The sequence below is a fragment of the Fulmarus glacialis genome, unplaced genomic scaffold (assembly GCF_000690835.1).
Source record: "Fulmarus glacialis isolate BGI_N327 unplaced genomic scaffold, ASM69083v1 Scaffold16953, whole genome shotgun sequence".
NCBI lineage: Eukaryota > Metazoa > Chordata > Aves > Procellariiformes > Procellariidae > Fulmarus > Fulmarus glacialis.
In genome coordinates this window covers 1-15,955 of record NW_009202452.1, presented here as the reverse complement: position 1 = coordinate 15,955, position 15,955 = coordinate 1, and the positions used below count along the sequence as shown (strand labels likewise).

The 15,955-nt window shown below is 45.9% G+C and overlaps 1 protein-coding gene across 1 annotated transcript; it reads left to right on the top strand.

Annotated features, from left to right (window-relative positions):
- Positions 1 to 2,360: 2,360 nt before the first annotated feature.
- Positions 2,361 to 14,891, top strand: ATP1B1 (ATPase, Na+/K+ transporting, beta 1 polypeptide; the record flags this gene model as incomplete). The annotated part of the gene is made up of 5 exons (XM_009574299.1): positions 2,361 to 2,489; positions 9,706 to 9,861; positions 10,654 to 10,838; positions 12,694 to 12,774; positions 13,474 to 14,891. Coding segments are annotated over 5 exons (818 nt in total), but the record flags the coding sequence as incomplete, so codon positions are not given.
- Positions 14,892 to 15,955: the final 1,064 nt, after the last annotated feature.

Genomic DNA, 15,955 nt, shown 5'->3' with positions numbered 1-15,955 from the left:
CGGCCCGGCCCGGGAGCATCGCCGTCGGGGGAGCCTGCCCTCCCAGTCATCTGCCTTGGACTTCAGGCTGGCGTTTCTTTTTTTCCCTTTTCTCTGGATAAAGGAAGCTGAACTAATTTTACCTCATCGAGAGAGACCAATTGGCTTTTAATACCTCTGCAAGAAGGAAATGGCTATATGTGCATTCGTCATTAAATGCTTATGATGTATTTATTAGGTGCTGTACAAATAGCACTTAGACTAAGAGGCTTTTAACATTTTCTTTACGCAAATAGACGGTCTTCCAGTTGCTGCCAACCACAGCTGGTGTGCCACCCTTGCGATGTTGAATTCGGCTCCTGTTGTTGTAATGGATCAGCCGGAGGTGCCACATCCAGCCGGAGCTGCCAGCTTTAGCTCTGGCAGGCGGGCGGACTAGAGCAGGCTTCTGCTGTATCTTTACGTGAGCAGAATTTGGTTGTGGGTGCGTATGGATAGGTATTTTCTGCTCCTGAGGCATCAGGCAACTGCGCAGTGCTTCAAATGCGGAGGCCGAACCAGGTCCTTCTCCCAGAGTGCCTGAACCTATCCGCCTAGGACTGATTTCCATTTGTGGAGTCGATCTGCAGGCTGATGATCCGATTCCTCTGTTATAAACCTACCTGTTGCAGCAAGCTTTCTCGTTCAGCCCTGTCGTGCTCAGTCGCTAGACCCGCTGTGTATTTTCTGAGACCTAGGAGTGGTTTTGACCTTTAAGGTGTCTTTGGCGTTAAGAGCATCCTGGCTGGGAACCTGATTAAATAAGCTACCTCCTAGCGTTTGCCTTTTGATGTTACAAAACTCAAAGGCGTTACGCTGCAGACAACAGCATTAGTGTTTGGTTTGTTACAATAGCACCTCCTATGACCGTGCTCTGGAAAAAATTTCCACACGTCCCTGACGTCACAGCCATTTGCTTTACGCTGCCTGGATACCAAAGAGTGCTTTTAACTCCTGGAGCACCATGCTACCGCACCCAGCTCTGCCCACCAGCCCTGGCTACCTCCCCTGCCTCCGGTGCACGCAAGGAAGACGAGAGGATGCAGTGCCTTTCTGACAGTGTCCCTCAGCCTCCGTGTCGCTGACTGTCCTTCCTGCTCGCCTGTCTTTCATAGACTTGAAAAGAAAACGGCCAGAACTGCCTGCTTTCATCGGGAGGCTTCTCCACTGATGGAGCTCTTTTTTACGATAGGGCTGGGGAGGGAGGAGGAATACTTCCACCTACTGCTTCCTCCCCTTCCCTTGTAGCTGGGCACTTCAAGTCCTTCAAATAAACCACCTCTTTTTTGTTTGCACTTAGATGAGGACAGTCTGAGACCAAGCAGGCTCTCTTTCAAGTACGCTTTGGCCTCTGTGCTGGCCTGCTTGTTCCTGCAGCCTGATTAGCATATAGTTGCTTGGCATGGGCTGGCTTATCCTTCTTGTAGGCGGCCTGGTGATGCCTAGTACGGCATGTTACTGTGCAGTTAATCAGTTGAGATAATCCTTGTAAACTGGTAACTGATACCCAGAGTCTGAGCCATGCTGTGTCTCCAGGCTCATCTCCACTGTGCCCCGCCCCCAAGATTATTCTAGGCATCTCCCTTTAGACCAAAACTAAATTCAGTCTTTCATTATTATGTAATTCACTTTTTAATTGGTATGAGCAGTGCTGGAGTGCCTTTGTAGACATACGAGGCTGGTAAACCTGTGGTACTGTGACATGTCTGCATACTTCTGAATACTACATACTTTCTGCATACATTTGAGATTGAATATTGGAGTTAATTTGGGCCCGAATTCTGCTCCTGTTGTCTTTAATGGAGGTGATAGCCTGAATTACTTAGAGATCAGGCTTTACAATTGCTTGTAAATCTGAATATAACATTTACTGTAGGCTCTCCTGGAAATAGCTTTGAAGCTCAGAGCGTTGTGGAATGGTGTCATTCAGAGCACACCCATAGTATGGCTTCTTGCCATTGGGCACTTGCTTCACTGAAAGTTTGTCACCTGTGATAGTGTGCGATGGTAGAGTCGGGTCAGCCAAGAGGTCCTTTAAAATATGGAAGAACATGGTTTAATCTTCATGTTTTACAATCCCAAATCCTGATTCATGGATTTCTAGGTTTTCACGGGCTCATGCTTCCAGCCCCCCAAACAATTGGAGTGACTTATATTTTCTGTTTGTCTGCATCAGGGCATAATCTCACTGTTAAATATATGCCCCTGCCACAGGGCTTGCCATCTGAATTCAGTGTGCTTGGCTCTTCCTTGCAAGTGGCAAAGGCTGGCAATTTTGTCCTGAAATGTGACTGCCTCGAGGGCTTGATTTGATTCCTCTTTCTGTTTGTTTTCTCTTGCAGTTAAGATCCTCCTCTTCTATGTCATCTTCTACGGTTGCCTGGCAGGTATATTCATTGGGACCATCCAAGTGATGTTGCTCACTGTCAGTGAATTTGAGCCCAAATACCAGGATCGAGTGGCACCTCCAGGTAACTACATAGGAGGCCCATGTTTGACTTGGTGCAAGCTGTTCTGGGGAGGCGGGTTGGTTACTCACCTCAAGGAGGAGGATGAAATAAGCATGTCGTTGCTGCAACACATATTTGTAGGGGGTGGGTATGTTCTCAGCCTTCTGTGTTAACAGTACTGGAGCTTGCAGGCAATCCTGCTAGAATTAAAAGTTGCATCACATGAAATGTGCCTCCTGTCTGAGAGGAGCTTGAACCCTGATTGCTGCTCTTCCCTTCCCTTAAACTAAAGCAATGGAGTGAGGCTAAGAGGCTTCACTTAGGAGTGAGGTGTATGAAGAAGCGGGGTTCGGTTTTTCTTTCTTCATAGCCACTGTGTTCCCATGGGTAAGTGAAGGGACAAAAGTAAAATGTTAGCTTCATCTGTGAAACTCGGGTGCACAAGGAGAAAGGGGACCGTACCAATTCTGGTGTGCTTACTGAATTGTATTAGCCAACACTGGACTACACTGTGTGATCTAGAGGAGATGGTAGCATTTACTAATGGGTGTTTCAATTGAATGTGTTGTGGGAGGTTAAAGGCGGGTCTTGTAGTTGCTGATGCATGACCTATCTTTACTAGATGAAATAAGTCTCTGCTTAAAATTAAAATGATCACTTGAGCAGTGTCTGTGGCCAAGCTGCCTTGGGTAGGGGCAAATGGAGTAACTAGCACTTGCTGCAGGTTCCCCGCTCTGCCTGTCCAAGCTCTGCTGCGCTATCTGATTCCGGCTGCAGCCAGCGGCTGCTCAGAGCGTGGCGGGGGAGCTGCGCAACTGCTGCTTTCCCACATTACAAATGACCTTGAGGCTGCTTGGCACTGGGGATGGTAACGATCTGTCTCCAGTTGCTCTGTAAAACAGTTCAGAAGCTTTTAATAACAGTGGTATTTAAGTGACAATTGTGAGGCTGATGGCTTGTAGCTACAGAAGTTGGTTCTGGTGTCACACCGTGTCTTACAGCCCCACTGTCTGCAGTGCTATGCTGTGATTATTCCCAGCTCTAACAATGTAGGGAACATTACCATCACCAAATAGTCTTGTATCTCGGCAAAGAATCATCTTTTTCAGATAACTGCTTTTCCACCAGCACTTTTTAAAGACAGAACAGAGACTGGAACTGCTGTGTTAGTGTGTGGCACTTCTTAACGTACCAGCATGGTTAGGGTAAATGCTGTCTTAAGAACTGAAAGTAGCTGTTTCTGTCTCTGCAACGGGCTCTGACATTTGCAGGAAAGATTAAACTGTCACTGATACTGCCCAGAGCTGTTAGCTGCATCTGAAAAGCCAACATGGCTAATGGTGGAGTAGTTATTTTAATAATGTGTTTTTCCCCGGCTGAAGCCCAGTGGTCTCACCAGACGTGAAATAATTAGCAAAGAAGCCCATGGATCTTGGGTCACATCCAGATAGACCTGCTGTTTAGCCTGATGTCACATAATTACTCATTCTCAGTAAACTGTTCACTTTCCGTGTAATAGCAGTTTGCAATTCTAATTTCAAAGCAACTCTGTAGTAAAATTTCTGTGTAAGGTTTCAGCCTGCAGGGGATTTTTAGTCATCTCTTAATTGCATACTGCACCAGTTTTTCTGGGGCTTACCCTTTTTTTAACCAAAAAAGGGAACTGAATTTCAAGATGCTCTTGTAGCATGTACTGCAGAAATCAAAATGGAGGAAGAATGAAAAGGTCATCGGGGATCTTTGTAATGGGCTTTCAGGACATGTACTGAAATCAAGGGGAATGAAATCCAGCTCCTTGAACATATGACAGTAGGCAGCCCAATAAACAAGGGTTTTGAACCAAGCTGTAATGGCACATCCGTACAACTTCAAGGAGATATTTACCAGTTAATAGCACAGGGTCCTTTGCAGGGCGTCATGTGACAACTCTTTCTACAGATGTGGACAAGCTAGGGGTAAAGCGTGGTGGAGGTTGGCTCTTAATGTCGAGTCCGTTCCTTGTCCTGTAGCACAGCAGCCATTAGACCACAATGAGTCAAAAATAGCCTTTTAATGAAGGCTTTCACAGAGATTGACACTAGTGAGTTGCTGGACTGCTGTGTTTGGGAGGTCAGCAATCATAGAATCATAGAATCATTAAGGTTGGAAAAGACCTCTAAGATCATCAAGTCCAACCGTTAACCCAACACCACCCTGTATTCCCCTGCTGTCTAGGGCTCTCCCCTATACTGCAAGCACAACTGCTCTTCTGGCAACGAACACACATGTGGGCATGTTCACTCCTGCCTGCACTTGAATTTTCTGTGATCTGGGACCCCTGCAGACTATGAACTACTTAAAACGGGGTGTTACGCAATTCTAACTCCTGGTTCTTGTGGGAAGATTTGCAAGTAAGTATTTTGGCAGCTTGCTAGAGCCCTAGATTTTCTAGGAAGCTAGAAAACCTGGTTTTATTCTTGTTAGAGTGCTCTGTCCTTCTTGGGCAAGTCACTGCTGTGTCAGCCCAAAATGGCTGGGAAAGGGGAAACTACACTTCCCTTTAGGATTTGCAGGAGAAAATGCTGTAGGGACTGCTATAATGTCATTCTTGTTCTGAAATACAACAGATTTCATAACAGCAGCAGAACCTGCAGGATGTTTTATTGAGTTATTGACATGGGTATAACATTGAAAGCCATAAAGTGCTATTTTTGTAGCCAAGTGTCATTACTATGCTAATTGGTTTCTGCATTGAACACAACAGGAATGTTATACAGGGCTTCAGGGCAAGCTGAGTTTTGTACCTTTCCATGGTACTTTTTTCCTCCTCTTTTGTCTTGGGGTGGGGGAAGGGACAGTGCAGTTCACCTTCTTGTCCAGCCTTGCCATTGCAACAGCCCCGGCTCCTGGTTCCACGTGTGCTGCAGGCTTGTGCTCTGCTTTAAGCACAAAGGACTTACCCTGCTCATAGGGAAGGATAAGGATATTAACTTTTAAACACAGTGCCCTGAGCATTTAAAAAATAATAATCCGTTCTCCTCCACCCCGATATAAATTGGGCTGTGTATCCTGCCATCTTGTGGTGTGCATCCTGTGAAACACCGCATCCCGTCACTAGGGCTGGTGTAGGGGCGAGAGAGCTCACTGCTGCCTAAGGCTGTTTTTAAGTGGCAGCTGGAAGAATCCCTGCTGAAGCCAGGGGATTTCGGGTGTCCCTACTTCAAGTGCTGCCTGGCCACGATGTACCTGGGCAGTGAGTGTAGCATGGAAAAGGCTGCTCTGGTGTGTATTCCCCACTTGGCTTATTTAGCTCGGATAGCAGCAGGGAGGTGGCAGGAAAGCCCCATGGAGTGTATGCTACCTCTGGTGAAGTAGCGCTCTTCTGCTTCGGCCTCTTGTTGGCTCAGTATCTATGTTTGGAAAAATCTCTGAACCTCAAGCTCCAGGGATGTTATCTGCCAAGCAGATTTTGGTGCATTTGTAGAAAACTTGCACCTGCTTTTTGCACTTTGGGGATGAGGTAGAGGGTGACTGGAAGCTTGGAAGGACATTGCTTGGTATGGAGGCTTTTAAAGTTTTATCCTCATTTAGTGAGCTGGGGCGAGTGGTGAATAGAAATGGTGTAGCGATCACTCAGTTTGTCATCTGTGTCATCCCAGGTGTGTTCAGACTCATTCTTATTCTGAACCAAGATTACATGGTACTTGGAAATAAGCATTGCATGATGAAGCAAGAGTGGTTACTATGGGCTTACACAACCATTCCTAATAACAAGCCTGACTTCCCACTTCTAGTTTCTTCCTCTTCACCCTCAGGACACTGTTTTTCCTGAAGTTTTGCTCCTGCAGCTTAGAATGATGAAGTCTATGTGGAAAATCTGGTTTTAAATGAAGTTGAATAAATGTGATTTTAATCTACAGTGGTGTTTTGGAAGTGGAACTGTAGCTGAAAAAAAAAAATCAATTACTTTACATGCTTTTTTGGCTTTTGGTATCTTTGTACATCCACAGTTAGAAAGCCAACAGAAGGTGGTGTCTGTTACCGAGTCAAGGCATCACTCATCATTTATGTGGACAGTGTCAGTCAAGTGAAGATAGGAATCGTATTTCTTAGCAATGCACTCTAAGAGCCAATTGCAGACATTTTCTAAAGTAGTTTGTCAGTATTTTAGCAATAAGTTACTTGATTCTTCTACATGTGAAGAACAGCATCACCACACATGACACCATGGTGTATCTCTGTGGTAATAGCATGAGATGCAGAACTGTGGCAAATGGATTATAGTCTGAGGATGGGGAGAGGGTTGTTTAGACTCCTGGCTATGAAAGCACTTGAGGCTTTGTTTCTCTTCCCCCATAGGACTTGCTTACGAATGGCTTCCTCATGTGCATGAAGCCCCTAAGAGGCTTATTCAAACCTGTACTTTATTGGAGCCACCTACTTCCATAGGTGTCTAGCAACCCATGGTAGGTAGCACTGGAATGGCTCAGCTTTCTAATTTTTTTCTTGTCCCTACTTGCTTCTGTTCCCCTAATGGGAATGAGAGAAGGTTTCAGAAAGGTTACGGATGTGTTCTGCGGGGGTTACCTCCTCTTGTCAGATCAAATCAACACATTTTTTTTAAACAAGATTGTTTAAACAAGAAGGGTTCAGTGATAGTGCTGTTCTAATAACAGCATTGAAGCTTTTATTCTGGCAACGGGATGAACAGATGGAAAACAAGGAAGGAAATGTGCTTAGGGCTTTGTGTCCAATCAGTTGCAGGCATGTGAGAATGGAGGTTGTGGTGGAAGCCACTAATACATTTTTAATCAGGATAAAGCTATTTTCATAACAAGACTTTCATCTTCACAAAGATTTACTTCCTTCCTTCATAAGTGGGAAGATTGATCTCCACTTTGTTCCTGTCCTAAAAAAAGTACCTGCTGTACCAAAGCTTAGAGTGGTTCATCCAAGTACCTGTAAATGCCCAATGTTTGGCTGAAGGCGGCCCAGCTATGGCCACAGGCTGAGTCTGCCTGGCAGGAAGGGTTGTTCTCTTGCACCGGCTGCTGGAGCAGCTGTACGGAGGCACTGCTTAGGCTTCAGGGCTGCTCTGCAAAGATTTGCAAGACAGGGATGCTTTGGATGGACGTCTGTTCTTCCAACCTAGTCACTTGTCTCATGGGCAGAGGGTTGGCTTTGGACTGTACACATCAGTGGCCAGGCTCTCCTAACCAGAGAACAGGGCTATTCTGCTAGGTGACTTTTTCACACCACAGGGTCTGTGTTGCTGACCTTCCCTTCACCTTTGCCATGTCTGCATGGGTACCTTTATACATGACCTTGGACAAGGTAAAGAAATAGAGGTGGGGAGTTCCTTGGGTTTAGAGGTCCTGAGCAAAACTAATAGTTTAACTGCCTGACCGAAGCTTAGCAAGCCTGGCCAAGCTTTCCTGAATTTTATATTTATACACTTGAATGACACACCTGTAACTTGAACTCTGGAAAAGGCAGACCCAGGAGAGGAACCAAGGCCTGCCTTGGCTGCAATTCCAGATAGCCACTTCAAATGACTCTGAGCCTATTGCTTCCCAGCTGAGTGGTAACATAAGGAGGGTTTGGCAGGACGGGATTGAAGTCCCTTACTAAAATTGAACCCAGCTTATTTTATATACATTTATATAGAACCATTTGTGAAGCAAGAATGCAAGTAATTGCTTGAAAAGGGGTTGAAAGCCACTGACTTTGGAGGGTAGGATGTAATTCTGCTAGTGGAGTAGTAAGTTGCTTCTAAACTTTTTAACGCTCAACCTGGTCAATTTGTACCAGAGGGAGTTTTGAGCGGTTAAAGCTGCTTCCTGGAATAAAAGTTGAAACCCTGAGCTACTCACTGGGTGTCTCGCTATCTTTGGCTACTCGGAGCTGCATTTAGGGGAACAAAGCTAATCTTTGTCCTAGGTTACAAATTCCAACTCAGTGGGTAGCGGGGAGGGGGAGCGGTGAGCTGGCTTGAGGAGGGACTAAGCAGAAGCACTCAAGTGGCTTTGGAAAAATTGCTGGAGTCACAAGCTCCTGTGGGTTGGGGCCAGCCAGCTGGGCTGCCCAAGTTTTTCACCAGGGGAACTTGCTGGCAACAGGCCTGTTCTGAAAGCTGTCAGAGCAAATGCTGCTCCCCTGCTCCTTTGCCTTGTTCTTGCTAAAATGAAGATGACAAACTGAACAGAAGTCAAGACCTCAATAATCACAGTGGCCGCAACAAAAGCAGCATGAACTCCAGTTCCCATTACTTAAGTTTAAAGTGTTAGCCATGCATCAATGCATTCAATTAAAATGTGACCTAAGCATCACGCAGGAGCAACTATTTCCAAGTCCCATAATGAAAAGCAAAGGGGTTGGCGCTTTTCATCATCTGTAGGCATTACTTCTATCTAGTCCCTTCTCTTCTCCATGCATTCTTTCTCTGTTCACCCTCCTAAAGTCAAAAGCGGAGCTAGTTACACAGCCCAGAATCTAGGAGAGTCTTTTAAACATCTCTCCTGTGTGGTGGTATTTCCTGCTCACTCGGTGATGAGCTGCTGATTAGAGAGCCCAGAAGGCTGTTTCTGCAATCGGAAATACCTGCTTATGGAGCGAAAAGACCAGAGAAAGCGATCAGGCTGGTGAATTTACTGAGTGAGAAAATGTCTCCTGCCCTGCATTCTACAAGGGAGACTACACAAAGGCAATGTGGATTACAACCAGCAGAGACCATACCTGACTTGGGGAACCTCTCATATTTTATTGCGAGGTTTCACGAGGGGGCAGCTCTGATTTTTGTCCTAAACACGTAGCGTGTTTTGCAGACTTTCAAGTCAACCTATTAGGGATACGTACATAAGAGTAGGCTTCCGTGGGACTTTATTGTGTGTTTGGTCTCACATGCAGACAGCTTCCCTTCTGTCCTTGGGGAGGAGGCAGAAGTGGGTAGGGGACCTGTGGTTGACTGTTTTTCTTGAGGAAAACCTTGACTTATAGCCTCCCTTCTGCATTCTGTGATTTTTATCTGCTTAGTGATGCAAACGTCATGACGAATATTCCAGACTGTTGTTGGAAAGAGGAGATAAGAGCCTGTCAGAGCCTCCCCTCTAGTGAGCTTAAGCTGTTTTGTGCAAGTCCTGAAGTCTGAAAAATAGAGATTATTAGAATGAGTTACGTTCTTGGTGTGTGTTGCATTGCCCGGAGGCTGTGCGACTCTCAGGTGTACTTAATGTTTTCTTCCTGATTTTGCTTTTCTTAGGACTGACTCAAATCCCCCAGGTACAGAAGACAGAAATTTCCTTTTCTGCTTCCGATTCCAAAAGTTTTGAGCCGTATGTGAAGAACCTTGAGAAGTTCTTAGAGGACTACAGCGCTGATCAACAAACTGAAAACATTGTATTTCAGGACTGTGGGGGTAAGTCTCGATTGTTTCCTGCAGCTGAGGGCTCTGACCAGTGCCTCTGCGTCAGGTCCATCAGAAGCTGAGGGCGAGCAGTGGTGGTCTCTGTCTTTGGCTGGTTCTTTTATTGTAACCAAGGGCATGTTGGTAAACTGGCAGGCTCTGGTTTCAGTCATATGGCTGCTTATTAAATGATTAGTTTGGACAGACCGGACGTGGCCAGGGATGTACCTAGAAGCTTATTGTGGAGGTTGTAGGGTTGGGAACTCCCAGATTTCACTTGGAGAAAGTTGCAGCTGACTCTAAAAAGCACGTGGCACTGACCTTATCGTCTCTGAAAGCCACAGCAGTTTTACTGACGACTTTGCTAAAGCCAGTGTCGGTCCTCTTGATGCAAGGCAGCAAAACATCTGGGAGGTAGTGACCTTTAATAGATTATACGTAATAATGTGGAATGAGACTGTCACCTCATAATACGTGCATGTAAAATCTGAGGGGAACCCGCTTGTAAAAGCTGCCAAAAAAAATCTCTGAGCCAGTGGATTACAAATGTGTTTGTTCTCTTGTAGTCAGGAAGAATCCTCAGTTAAAAACCAAAACTCCGCAAGCTTGCTGGTCTGGGACCAGCCCACAGGTGGGGGGTGGCTGGGTGCAGGTCTGTGGTGTCAGCCTCGAGAAGGTGGTGTCACTTACCCGTTTGGATGAGGGGGAAATCCGAACTGCACAGTGAAGCGTAAGTGTTGCTGTTCCTGGCAAGCAAAAGGTCACGCTGCATACGGTTGTCTTTTCATTTCCCCTCCGTGACAGACATACCTACCGATTACAAAGAGAGAGGACCATATAATGATGCCCAGGGCCAGAAGAAGGTCTGCAAATTCAAACGTGAATGGCTGGAAAACTGTTCTGGAATAAATGATCCCACCTTTGGGTACAGGGATGGCAAACCATGCATCATCATCAAGCTCAACAGAATTATCGGCTTCAAACCTAAGGCAAGTATCTCTTCCCTTTCTAGCAGAAGCTACTGATAAGGAGGAGGAGTTGGCTGCAGATTTGCTGTGCCTGCTCTTCTGTCTCTGGAGAGAGATCAGTATTAAACCCCTTCTGCAGAGGAGAAACTGTGAGATGATTTGAGGAACTGGCTTTAAAAATACTTTTCATTAAAAAGCAATGAAAACTGCACACTGCAAGTTGGTAACAAGCAGCAATGAACCTCCCAGTGCAAACTCCTGGTTATTTATCTGATAACTTCTGAGCCTGTGAACTGAATTGCTCTAATGGGGTATTTTCTTCAAATGATAAAATCCATTTTAAGTTCCTGTGTGCTTCCACGGGACCGTCCCAGACCAACTCTATCTGTAGTAAGATCAGTACATTGTGTCATGCCCTGATCTACTCCATTCTTTCCTCAGGCAGTGTAGAGTTGCCTGCCTTGCTGAAACCACTTAATTAAATGAAGTCGTGCTAATGCTCACTATCAGACTGATACATAGTCTATAAAGCATAAACTACATTTGAGTCAGGCACAGCTCTTACTGCCAGAAAGGTGAGGAGGTCATGAGGTTATTTAATGCAGTTTCCCAGATGCTGTAGGATGTCCCTGTCAGCCGCATGCTCTCTGCTGCACCTGAAGGCATGTTTGCAGTAATGCTGAAGGATGTTAATCTAGACAGGAACGGCTTTTACTTCCAGTTTTTTCCCCAACACATTTAAATGCTAAAAAATTCTCTAAGAATTCGGTGGCAGAGCACAGGTTATTGAATAAGGTGGTGTGCAAAACCTACCACTCCATCTTCTGGATGGAGAACAGTGCAAATAGAGTGCCAAGCCACCTTCCCCACCCCCCATCGGTGTAGTCAAGGATGGGGAGTGGTGCTGTCTAGCTAACATGTTTTGAGGAACATTTTTCTTCGAAGGGAGCCTGCCCTGTGCTAAAAGAAATGAGTTGAATTTTGGCTCATCTGATCCAGGGTGGAAACAGTGGGAGCGTTTTAGCAGGATTGTACGCGGTGGTTGTGGGATGACATAAATGCGCGTGTTTGATGACTGGGGAAGAGAAGGGTTCTTCTCTTCTTTGCCGCAGAGCTCCGAAGGGCTCCAGAGGGCATTAGACAGTAGGGTCTAGTCAGGGAATGACCTTACACGTTTCATTTAGAAATGATGTGTGTATCCAAGGCAATATTTGTTTCCCTCGTTCCACGCTCCAGCAGAGACCCTTTAGCTCTTGTGTTGGGCAAGGTGTCTGTAAAGCAGATCTGAGACCTGCAAGGTTGTGAAGCAAAACTACTGCGCTTGTTAAGGGACCAAAGACCAACATCAGAGTTGGCAATCCCACCTCTCCCTGACATACTCGGAGCCTTTGTCCTTCCCTGCAGGTGGTGTCGAAGGTCAGCAACGTCAGGGTGTGACTGCCGCTCTCTGCTCCTTCTTGTGCATTCCCAGTCCTAGCTGCACCCCCTGGCAGGCAGGTGGCAAATCCTCCGGCAGCGCATCTCTTCCTGCTACTGCCTGGGCTTTGCAGAGACAAGTCCCGCTGGCTAGCACTCTGCTGTGAAACACTCTCCCCGATGGCACCACGAAACGGAAAATAGCCTCATCTGCTTGCTTGGGTATCCACAGCAGCAAAGCTGTTCGAACAGAGAACAGCTCTGCTTGGGTTAAGTTCCCCGGCTTCTAGATGTGTTACGCTGCGTGTCTGTCGTGAGAACCACCACCAAGAGCTGTTGCCTCTGAAACTGAGCTAGGAGGGATTCCGGTTAATGGCACCTGTTTGGTACCACTGAGCTTTGCCACTGCTGCAGAGAAGTGTCTGGTGTGTAACATCCCTTTGTTCTGGGTTTCTTCCAGGCTCCGGTAAATGAGAGCCTCCCTGCAGAGGTTATGGCAAAATACAACCCCTATCTCATCCCTGTCCACTGCAGTGCCAAGGTAAGTTGGAAGACAATCGAGCAGAGTTGGGAAGCTGCAGGGGAAGACTGTCCAAGTCTTTGTCCAAGTGTAGTGACCCCCCCTCTGCCTTTCCGCAGATAACGGGGGTGGTTCTCGCTTGGGATATCTGCCCCTTGGGACAGGAGTATCTCAAAACCCCATTGGTGACAAATGACAGTTAGTGCTGCCCTCATGGGGGGGGGTTTAAGAGCAGGGCCAGATGGCAAAAGGTATCCACAAAAGTAGCTATTTTGCTTCCAAGTGCTGTACTGGAGCTCTTAGCAGGGATGCCTGAAAAAAGGACTCCAGGGAAGAGGTATTTTACTTGGCTTTGTAAAGCAGCTGAGAAACAGCAAAATCGGGGTTTTTTTTTTTTAGCCAAAGATAGTGCATTGGTACAACAGGAAGCTGTGGTGACTTCTGAATGTGTAAAGAAGTGGTTGAGTTTTTAAATAAAGAAAAGCCCTTTTCCTGACTTGTGTCTGCTGGGAGGTGCTTCTTGTGTCGCTGCCTGTTAGACAGCGCTGAGATGTCCTTTGCACCATCGGGACTGTCCTCGTGCTGTCGAGATGAGGGTCAGTGATGACCAAAGAGAGGTCGCAGTCTTGGTGAAAAACAGATGCTGCTAAGGAAAAGGGCTGCAAAAGGTAGAGTTTGGGTGATTGTCATCGTTTGTTCTTTCTTTTCCTGCCTCCCCAGAGAGAGGAGGATGCAGACAAAATAGGCACAGTGGAGTATTATGGGATGGGTGGCTACCCTGGCTTTCCCCTGCAGTACTACCCCTACTACGGCAAGCTCCTGCAGCCGCGGTACCTGCAGCCGCTGGTGGCAGTGCAGTTCACCAACCTGACCTACGACATGGAGGTGCGCGTGGAATGCAAGGCCTACGGGCAGAACATCCAGTACAGTGACAAAGACCGCTTCCAGGGACGCTTTGATATTAAATTTGACATAAAAAGCAGCTGATTGTAAGCACAACTCTCTTCCCCCCCTCTCCTCCTCCTAGCCATTTAAAAAGGTTAAAAAAAAAAAAAAGAACAAAAAAGAAAACCTACTAGTCTTGAACAAACTGTCATACGTATGGGACCTACACGTAATCTATATGCTTTACACTAGCTTTCTGCATTTACTAGGTTAGAATGTAAACAAAGTGTAGCAATAGCGACAAATATTTATTCTACTGTAAATGACAAAAGAAAACAAAATTGAGCCTTGGGACATGCCCATTTTTACTGTAAATTATGATTCCATAACTGACTTGTAGTAAGCAGTGTTTCTGGCCCCTAAGTATTGCTGCCTTGTGTATTTTATTTAGTGTACAGTACTATAGGTGCATACTCTGGTCATTTTTCAAGCCATGTATTGTATCTGTTTTCTACTTCTTGTGAGCAAAGACTTTTGCTGTCCAAGGTGTAAATACTCAATGGGACTAGAACTGGCATGATACTTCTCATTGTTTTGTTCCTTTTCAAAGAAAGGCCCACCTGTGAGACTATATTTAACAGCACTCCATACGGCTTCTGACTTTTCTGTGGTGTTAGGGTATTTTATTTGGAGGGGTGGCAGGGGAAACTAACTTAAGTGAAGTTGACGAGAATAGATGATTGTGTACTGTGCTTTGTAGCGAATGCTGTCTCTCTCTCTCTCTCTCCCCCCCCCACCTTTTCCCTCATCCTCCAGTACGCTGTGTGAGAGACTGGGTCAGACTATCACTCTCCTCAGTGATAGGCATAACTCTTTGCTTTGTATATTTTCTTTTCTTTCTTTTTTTTTTTTTGTTTTTCCTGCTGGAGGCATCGCACACTGTGGTGCTAATGTCTTTATTGAATGTTTTAACCATTTTCATGGTGGAAGAATTTTATATTTATGCAGTTGTACAATTTTATTTTTTCTGCAAGAAAGTGTAATGTATGAAATAAACCAAAGTCACATGTTTGAAAATAAATCTTTATTTTAAACTTTATAAAAGCAATGCAGTACCCCATAGAATGGTGTTAAATGTTGTCTAAAGTGCAAAACTCTATGTTCTAACATGTAATAGCCAGGAGTACAGTGCTCTTGTTGATCTTGTATTTCAGTCAGGTTGAAACATTGGACAAATAAATGAATGAACACACTGTTCTGCGTGCATGTCTTTTGCGTTGGGTGAGGATGGAGGCTGTTAGTTGTCCAGAATCTTGAAGAAGTACTGCACCTATTTCAAACAGAAAATACATCTTTATCATTCCCCGAATGTCTCAGCTGAAGGTAGTTACTGAAATGATGCATTGGGAGTGCCTTAAATTGCTCCCACCTGTGAGCAAGGGTGTTACACATTGGCTTTAGAACAGTGTGGTTTGGTGCGAGTTACTTGTTTTCCCCTCTCCTGGAGCTGCATTAGAGGTGGCTGTGGCACATGTGCCTGTCATCACACCAGTCAGGAACCCCAAAAGTCTTCAATGTCTTCACTGTTACTGCAAGCTCTCTACATCTGGAGGCACAGGCCACATGTTTAAGTAGTAACTACAGGTAAAAATGGCTTATCCTTAGTGTGGGTTAAAGCACCCACCAGCGGTGTGTGCTGCAGGCCCAGAGGGGAGGGCGCGCACTAAAGTCATGAGCAGAAGAAACGGAGTTTCACAGCAGCGACTTGTTCTGTGTTGCTGCTGGACCAACAGCTCGGTGCTGAGGACAGGCTATGGCTGACAGGGCTGCGCAGACGTGACAAAGTGCGGCAGCTGGCTTCCTGCAGGAGTCGAGATCACTTTATGCTGCATGATGCAGATTACCAGGGAGAGTTTCTCCGTGTAAAGTGACAAAACATGACTATCCTAGAGCAAGCTGCTCTTTAAAGCCTTCCTAACTGGAACGCACGATACTGGAAAAGCAAGCTGCTAAACTTTTTGCCATCTGCTAGAGGGAAAAGCACAGTTACGGTACGCTGTGGTGGTTAGCGTATGCATGTGGCTGTTCCATGCTATTCCTAAGGAGCAGGAGCTAGCGGAAATCTCACCTTCAACTGTTTCATTTGCTGCTGTACGCTTATAGCGAGGCAAGGATTTAACAAAGACACTGTGATTAAAGCCCTAAAATACTCCCTGAAGGAAGCTCCACCAGTGCAAGAGCTGCAGGAAAGCTGAGCTGTTTTGGCTCCCAGCAATTGGTGGGTGTATGACTGCCATCGGTGGGGGGTGGGGAGATG